The sequence below is a fragment of the Hemiscyllium ocellatum genome, chromosome 34, assembly GCF_020745735.1.
Source record: "Hemiscyllium ocellatum isolate sHemOce1 chromosome 34, sHemOce1.pat.X.cur, whole genome shotgun sequence".
Classification (NCBI taxonomy): Eukaryota; Metazoa; Chordata; class Chondrichthyes; order Orectolobiformes; family Hemiscylliidae; genus Hemiscyllium; species Hemiscyllium ocellatum.
This window is the reverse complement of record NC_083434.1, coordinates 25,029,100-25,038,458: the sequence shown is the minus strand read 5'-3', so window position 1 is coordinate 25,038,458 and position 9,359 is coordinate 25,029,100. Positions and strand designations below refer to the sequence as shown.

The 9,359-nt window shown below is 38.3% G+C and overlaps 1 protein-coding gene across 3 annotated transcripts in view; it reads right to left on the bottom strand.

Moving 5' to 3' along the window:
* Nucleotides 1–3,804: 3,804 nt before the first annotated feature.
* exoc3 (exocyst complex component 3) overlaps nucleotides 3,805–9,359 on the bottom strand; it is a 39,274-nt gene continuing 33,719 nt past the window's right edge. For all 3 annotated transcript variants that reach the window (XM_060850154.1, XM_060850156.1, XM_060850153.1), the window contains 4 exons: nucleotides 8,942–9,064; nucleotides 8,561–8,722; nucleotides 6,927–7,054; nucleotides 3,805–4,698 (listed from right to left, as the gene is read on the bottom strand). In XM_060850154.1, coding sequence (XP_060706137.1) covers nucleotides 4,527–4,698; nucleotides 6,927–7,054; nucleotides 8,561–8,722; nucleotides 8,942–9,064 — 585 coding nt within the window. In that variant the 3' untranslated portion in view covers nucleotides 3,805–4,526. The remainder of the gene's footprint in view (nucleotides 4,699–6,926; nucleotides 7,055–8,560; nucleotides 8,723–8,941; nucleotides 9,065–9,359) is intronic.

Here is a 9,359-nt window from a genome sequence, read left to right as displayed (position 1 = left end):
CTCCTGCTTGGGTTGGGGGGGGGGGGGGGGAAACGGCCGGGGGCAGGGCTGCATGAGGAGGTGAGGCAGCAGGGGACATGGGCGGTAGGAGGGGAGTCAAACAGTGGGTGGGAGAGGGCAGGGCAGTGCTGGGTGGGGTGGAGGTACTGGGGAGTGGTGTTGGACAGATTTGGGGGGTGGACAGATTTGGGGGGCAGGCAGAGATGTTGGCAGGTGGGGGTCAGAGGGAGATATTGGGCATGGGTGAAGGGAGGTATTGGGGGCATCATTGGACAGGTTTGGGGGGTGTTGTATGGGGGTTGGTGTTGGACCCATTTTGGGGCGCGGGCGGAGGGAGGTGTTTGGGTGGGGGTGGGGGTGGGGGTGGAGGGGGTGGAAGGCAGGGCCTAGTCTCCTGAACAGGGAGCAGACTTAATAGAAAATTCCCAAGCCCCAGAGAAATAGCATTGCATCGATTAACTGAATAATCAATTATCCGAATGCAATAGTGCCCGCCCATATTGTTCAGATAATAGAGATTCCTCTACAATGATAAATCTTCTTGTTTAGTAACTGTGATCTTTGACCCAGAGCAGTACCATATGGAAAATTTGTAATGCCTTTACAAACATTCTTAAAAAATAATGTAAAGGACTCAAGAGTTTGCATTAATTAACCAGATTCATCTTTTGAAAATTGTATGCTAAGGATTATGCATTTTAAAAATTCAGTCATGGGATGAGGACATTGTAGGCTAGGCCAGCTTTGATTGCCTATCCTAATTGTACAGAGGGCTGTTAAGATTCAACCACGTTGTGGATCTGGAGTTATATGTACACCAGAGCAGGTAGCAACAACAGTTACTTTCCCTAAAGAATATTAGTGAACCATTGGGCTTTTCTGACAATCAGCTTTGTAATCATCATTTGACTGTTAATTCCAAATTTTTATTGAATTCAAATTTCACCATCTGCCGTGGGGATATTCTTTAGTACTATGATGAGGAATTTCTTCAGAGTGTGGTGAATCTGTAGAATTTATTGCTGCATAAGGCTGTGGAGGCTAGGTCATTGACTGTATTTAAGGCAGAGGTGGGAAAAAGCAGGAGAATGGGGTTGAGAAACACATCAGCCACAATAGATTGCTAGGCAGATGTGAAGGGCTAAATGGCCTAATTATGCTCCTGTATCTTATGATCTGTCCCTGTTCCTTAAAACTATGACCCCTGGTTCTGGACTGCCGTATCATCATACATCAACCCTGTCTAGTTCTGAAGGTTTCTGTCAATCTTCTCCTTCTATAGTAAGAACATCCATCCTCATGTAAGATGATAAAATCTGCATACAAAATTCCACATGTAGTCACACCAAAGCCCTGTGTAATTAAAGCAAGAAATCCTTATTCTTATACACTCATCCTCTCACTATGATGGCCAATATACCATTTATATTCTTCACAACCTGCTGCACCTACCTGTTACTTTGTGGCTGGTGTACCAAGGATATCCTGATCTTGTTTCACATTTCTCCATCTCAAGTTCTAGCTGTTCAGATAATATGCCTTTCTTTTTTTTTCCTCAAGTGGATAATGTCACATTTATCCATGTTATAGTGCCTCTACAAAAATTTGTCACTCAATCAGCTTGTCCAGATCATACTGAAGCATCTCTGTATCCTCCTTGTACCTCACCCTGCCTGCAGCTTTGTCACCTCCTGAGTTGGAGGTAATGATTTAGATGAGGAAACTAAATATATTAATACATAAAACTTTATTTCAGACAACTAACAGTAGCAGTATTGCTGTGAAGCATCTTTAGCTTCTTTGTTTAGTCATCCCACTATCATGAAGATGGAAAATGAAATGTTCACAGGTTATGCGTCAGTAATATTTGTGCCACACAAGGGGAAGGCAGTAACCAACTCACCATGACATTTAACAGTATTACTATTGCTAATCAACTTATTTGCATAGCTTCTTTAATGTAATGTAATGATACTCTTGTGAAGCACCTTTGAGTATCATTTTCTTAATACTTCCATGCTCCCAAAGACTTGGTCAAAGAGGAATGTTTGTAAGTTGGAGGCTGAATCAGCCACTCAAAAGCAACAAACCGGTTAAGAGAGAGGGGATTCTGAATTAACACATTCTCTCTCTTCTCCTCCTTCCCGCCCCCCCAATACCCCCCAACAGTATTTACATTATCAACAAGACAAGTCAGGATTAAAATGAAGTGTTTCAGGCTTGTCTGAATGAGTGCAACTGTAACAACAAAGTTCAAACTATCCAAGGTGAAACAGTTCCTTAGTTGTCACTGGTCAATAGGGTGCCAAAGTACATCATCTATAAGTTAGAGTTCTATAGGTGTCTGAGATTCCCACTTCATTCTTCTGAAATCTAATGAATATAATCCTAACTCATTCAACTTCTTCTGATATATCAGTTATTCCAGGAATCAGCCACTGCATTCCCTCAGAGTAGTAAGGGTATGGAATGCTTTGCCTGCAGCAGTAGTAGATTTGTCAACTTTTAAGTACATTTAAGTCATTAGACAAGCATACAGACGTACATGAAATAGTGTAGGTTAGATGGGCTTCAGATTGGTATGACAGAATGGCGCAACATCAAGGGCTGAAGGGCCTGTACTGCGCTGTAATGTTCTATGTTCTATATGATCAAATTCCAGGCATGGCTTCCCCTAGCCCATGTATAGTAATAGAATAAGATGGCTTGCTATGTTGGACCAGGCCAGAAGTGTCAACTCTTCCTATTTCTTCTTGAGATTATAAACTTTGGGGTATAGATAAGATAGACAAAAAGTAACTTTTCCCCACGTTGGAGGGATCAATGATCGGGGACATGAATTCAAGATAAGGGAAGGTTTAGATGTAAAAATCCTGAAATTCTATTATCGTACCATTGGTACATCTGGAGGAATTTAGCTCACCACCTTTAAGGGCAGTTAGGGAGAAGCAATAATGCTAATCTTACCAGTAATACCCTCATGCACAAATGAAAGCTAGTATCAATGATTGTGATCATATCTGCTAGATTGTTCTAAAAACAAATGTTGTTTACAAATATCTTTTTGGCAAGAAAATCTGCCTTCAGCTGGTTTGTGATTTAAGAACCACAGCAAAGTGGGTCACTCTTATGCCTCTGAAATGGCCTGGCAATTCACCAACACCATCTCAAGGTCAATAAAAGTTTGCCTTCCCATCAATACTCATATCACTGTGAATTAATTAAAAACTAGTTCAATTTGAATATATGTCTGATGGTAAAATCTATTGTCATAACGCTAGATTTTCATTTTAGTTGAAATGTTTGCACTTTTAACAAGCCTTCAGCTCCACTTAATTCATTCTGTTCTCTTTCCTCCTTCACCACAAAAATATCATAACTCAATTTTAAAGCATACCATTATTTAACTGATTTTAGGATATTAATTTCTCCCAACTTGTGTAATTCACTAGCTCTAAAGTTTCATTCAACTTAGTTTGATATGTTCTATTCACCATACTATTAAGGAATTTGCCAGATAATGTGAGCATAAACCAGGTATACTGATCACCCCTAGTGAGATATGAGCAATTCTGAGATTTAAAAACCATGACATTTTGCTGCTCCACCTTTCCAAATAACAAACTACAATATGGTCAGTTCAAAACAGCTAGATAATGTGATACTGATCCATTCTTCACTAAGTACCTCTGCTCTACTGAGATATTCTATTTTCCTAACAAAAGTACTGATCACTTGGAACATAATTTAGACATTCACATTACCATTATTTTTCAAGCAAGAGTCAACCACAGTAAACCATTACACCAATGCTTTATTGTTTTTGCTTTGTACAGACTTTAACTTTTCAAAAAAGCAACCATTGCACAAAACCATCTTAATTTCCATGATTAAATATCGATTTTGCTTTCATGTTCACTCAACCATTTTACTCCAGACCATCTAAATCTGACGTAAAAATCTACAACAAAACGGATCCATTTTGCAAATGGATGTATGGCTTAAATTCTGTACAAGTGCACATACATAAAAATACATTCCTCATTCTATAAGTCTTCAAAATGTGGCATTAATTATTCTCAAAAATGCAGAAGACAAAGGAAAAAAATACATTTAATGTAGCCCCTCATGAATGACAGTTGTATCTTGTATTTCTTACAGCTTCCTATTGCCATCAATAAGTTCATTAAAAACAAACAGTCTAGCCCTTTTAATTAACAAAATAATGAAACCACAGCTATGGTCTTCCAGTAATTCAATATCTGAGACCACTAAGGTGCCACAGAAATGCTCAGATGACATACTATCAGCAGTATATGTGAGCCCATTATGTTGCATTGGTATCTCTCCTGAACAGAACTCATTCATTTCACAATTCAAGAATGATTTTTGACATGTTCTGGATTGATCGTTTAATACTACTCCAGGGAAAAAAAACTGGAGCTTAATTTTTCTGTAACACTTTCCATATGCTTGTCAAATGCAACTGTATTGGGTGAGGGCCATTAACTTTCAAAATATACATTTCACTTGACTAATTTTGACAGTGATAAATTTTGTACTGAAATATCTTTGAAGATCGGCTTAAAATTAGGACCAGGATGAGTTGGGTTTTGCCACAAAATTTCAATGACCGTCTGCTTCATTTCCCTGCTGGCATCACCTCTCATTGACATCAGTGCTGTAATGTGTTCTTCCCTGTGGAACAAGATGGACAGGTATGAGAGCAGCTAGTTATTAAAGATTAGTGAGAACATAAATTTATTTTGTTAACGCGCTAGAGATGTGCATATTGCTCAAAACCAACAATAAAAAACCTTTAACACAAGTTGATTCTAAATAAACCAATACACTGTTTGATTTCCTAGAGTGAAGGACTCCCAAGTGGAAAAGTGGTCCTCAGCTAATGTGTGATTAGAGTACTGTAGATGACTAGGCATATTCCTGTGCAGTTTATACATTCTCTCCTTATTTTTAGATTTTGATGATAAATTCTTATGTAACATTTTTATTAGAAATTAAATGTAATTGCAGCATTACAAATTCTTACCACTTGGAGTGCAACAGTATGTAGCTGAAGGGTACAATTACAGAATGAGAGTTTACTTCGTTCTCACTAAAAATAGGAACAAATAAGTGTTTATACTAGGGGAATCATGCATTTTAACGTAAATGTTAGAATGTTAGTGTGAACTAGAAGAGAGACAATTGGTAAGAAAACGTTCAGTCACAGCTTGCATATTCCTGTGCACTGCAACTTATTGTTGCATTAGGCTGAAGTTGTTTACAGCAGGTTTGAATATAATTTCTACAGCCTTTCTCTCAAATTGGCATTGCTTACATATTCTGCATTAACACTGATACCAAGGATTTTAAATAGTTGTGCTCATATATAGCACATATACACAACACTACTGAACTGTAATGCATTTCAGGCTTAGTGGCCAAGTCATTTTGTATAAAGTCTGACCTTACATGTGCTACTTTATTTTTAAATTTCCCCTACAATGGGGTCTACTTCATTGATCATGCCTCATGAGCAGCAGCAGTTAATGTTGCTTTCAGCATTTGGGAGATACTACTGTCCTGCTGTTGGGAAAGCATTTAAATGAAAGCTTTAATGAAAGACAAATTTGCTATTGGAAAATACCAAAGCATTACAACGCAAGGGAGCTATAAAGTCTAACAGTTTCACAGAGGATGTAACTTCTGAATTATCCAGAAATTACTTACGACATAAAGGGCAGCTCATTAAGCTGAGTTGAGAGAAAAGCCCCACTCTAGGGCTTAACAAGGTTTAATGGAGACTCCAGTGTATTACTGAGAACTGTAATGGGGAGGTCAAGACCTTAACTCCACAGCATTGTCAATAAATCTTTGTTAAATTAACTTACACCCTTCTTTCTTGAAACTTGTCAAAGTTCCCAATTTCTGTAACTACAAACGTTTCACCCATGAAGCATCGGAGTTCAAAATAAGTGATTTTTTTTCTCCTCTCCCTGTTACTTTAGATTGTTTCCAATGTCACCCCATCAGTGATCAGAAAGGTGTGAAAATTAGTGTAGAATTACAAAGAAAAGATTTCTGCCTTTGATATAATAAACGAAGATAATCTCACTCATTTTATCCAAAGGAAACAGGCGGGGAGTATTTTGTTCAGATTACTGATTGTTTGGATTACTGATCAGAATTAGGTAAATACCTTAAATCAAGTTTAAAATGAACAAAAGGTTGAATTAATTTAATATTTAAACACTTGCACCAGAGAGACAATTCAGCCAGTGGGAAGGTAAACACTGAGCCACTGTCTCCAACTTTTTCAGCTGGACTCCGGGGCCACCTTCTCCTCTTCTCTCCTTTAGGTCTCTCCCCTTAGCAACCACCAGTCCTGCACTTCCTCCACTGCCACTGGTTGAAAACTGCGGCCATGCACAAATGGTCCCAGGGCCAAGGCACAAGGCGGATGCAACACCATCTACGTGCAGGTCCTCGCACAACACTTCCAACTCCTTCTCAAAACCCATTGCAGGAGCTAGACAACTGTATTCTCTATTGTTTATCTTGATTACTTTACATTTTAAAATGAGAAGCAGAAAGAAAGAAAATAAATGACAGAGAGCAAGAGAGAAATTGCTGAGTTCACTGGTGGGCAGTCTGTCTTGGGAAGAGGGTTTCTGCAGGTCGTGACAGAGTACAGTTTCCAAACTCAAACTCCGAGACCTTGGGATCTTTTTCAGATAATCAAAAATTCGGAAAACTGAGGTTGTTTTGTACTTTACACTTCTGGGACTTAAAACTTTCTGCTGAGATCAAAGGTTTACTAATTGGATTGATAGTCAAGGAATCAATAGCTGTAAACATGCTGCTCCCTATAAAACAGTATCATTTTTCTATGACAACATGTTTAATAGGAAAAGAAATCTAACCTGAAGTCAGGAAATTTGTTGACTAATGTAGAGACCTCAAGACATAATAATGATGGATCAGTGAGTTTCAACACTTCAGCAAGAGCTGGAATAGCATCACACAACAAATCTGTGTCCTCGCCAAAGCCCTGCATGTAGAGACAAAGCAACTGGTGGTTATAAGCACAACAGCATATCCTTTCTATGAACATGGAATTCAGTTACGCAGTTTCATTTGTGTGCAGGATTGGTGTAACATTTTCGATTGGTTACTTATTCTTTCATAACCATTTTCCATTCCTCTGAATCCACATTAGAGTCTTATGTCTCTGCTAGCAGTCACAAGTATGGCTTGTTAATCATATTCTTCCAATACATGGGCAGGTTCTATCTTCCACAGTAACACAGACTAGAATGGAACTCTCACCAGATTTGGACAATTGGAGCCTCGTTATATTCCGTTAGAGCACTGCAGTTGAAGAGTCAACATATCGCACTCCACTGAAGAAGAACAAACACCCTTTAAAAATCTTTGTGCAATTTATTCCACTAAAACCTGCACGTTGGGCATCTAAGCCATTATTGTGGGAAGCCCAAACCAAATCCCTGATCAACGCTACATCAGATGGAGCATCACAGTGGCAGTCCTAAGACAATATGCCTAAGACTGGCATCTATAAACACCACATGTTAAGTTATATACCAAAAACAGAAGATTGATAGATGTTAGGTTGTGAATATAAAGAATAAGACAGTCACATACTGATTGAATAACTGGCATACGAATGTGTCGAACAGATGATATAAATACATGGAAAAGTAAGATTAGGGATGTAGCAAACAAAGCAAGAGAGAACTAAAAAGCAGAGTAGACTTGGTTAGAATACTCTTAAAGGTTCTGCACCTAATTCTTATCTTCATTCTATGGAATGGATGTGGATACAGAGAAACACCTAAAGCATTCACATGGATGACAGTAGAAGATATCATTAGGAAAGGTTTTTCTCTACAACAAAAAAAAAATTGAGGGCTGACCTAATTACAAATTCTTAAAAAGTGATGCACCGAAGAAGTTCCAAACTAGGGGCCATAAGTATAAGATAATCGCTAATAAATCCAATAGGGTGTTACGGAAACTTCCTTACCTACAGCGTGGTTAGAATTTGGAACTCACACCCTTATGAAGTGGCCAAGATCCTGCATAAGATCAGGCTTAGGTAACCAGTTTCGAAGTACTGAAAATTCTATGTAATTCTGCTGGGAAACCACGAATGACAACAAGTATCAATGCACCTAGTGGCTTGTACAAACTTCCAGGTGGCTTGTAACAAAGCAAATCTTTAGGCAACTTATTAAAGACACATATTTGGCTAGGTGCTGTGCTCACCAATAGCACAAGTTGGGAATTAATGGCATTGTAATCCCCACTTTGTACTCATTATTAAAAAAAAAATGTGGGACGCACAATCTGAACACTATAGCCAAACCCATCAGATGGGCTTCGTTGCAGCACAATTTCATAAAATGATTCAAGCCTCTTTGTACATTGGATTGGAGACCAAAAAAAGCAATGGGGATGATAGGAACTTGAAAAAAAATCATCACTTTAGAAACACCACTAAAACCTCAATGATAGGCAAAGCCAAACTACTTACAGCAGAAAGTTTATTGAACAAGAATCGAAACTGCTCTGCATCTTTGATCACTCTCTCAGCTCCCTCTCTGCGCTCCTCCAAATTCCTAAAGGTGATCCTTCTTTGCATCATAGTTCTGATATATTCCACCACAACCCTTCGATGAGCTTCTGTTGTTATCTCCTGTACACACAAGACAAGAAAGCTTTTGATGCTACAAAGATCTCCAAAGGGAATTATTGTCAGAGAAGTTCTTTTCAAACCAGAATAATTTAATCAACAAACATTGAGTGACAGAAATCTACAATTTTTATAGAATTGTTCAAGACAGATAAATAGTTCTCCTTGGTTAATTACATTTTGAAAAGGAAAATGGTTCTGAATAAAGAACTAAATTTGTACCTTATTGTATGGCTTTTTAATTTTAGCAAAATCGTTGAAATAATCCTCAATGGTAACACAAATGATATCTACAGCTTTTGATCCGGCAAGCCATTTTCTGGTCATCAGCTCCTGGAGATGGGACTGAAACATAGTATGTGGATTTTAGCAGTGCAGCATGGCAATAAATCCTAGCAGTCCCAGTGTACACAGCAAAGCCACTGGCACTCAAGAAAACAAAATGCATTTATCATTGGCCCAATTGCTTAAAATGCAACAGCTGTTGGGGTTCCCTTGAATCCATCATCTCACTTGAAAGAGGAAAACAAATCCCCAAATTATAAAGAAAGCTAGAATATAAAACATAATATTGCAAGTTTATTCAAAGTCAAGATGTCGTAAAGCCTTTTAGAATCAATTGATCACCTTTAAAGATTAA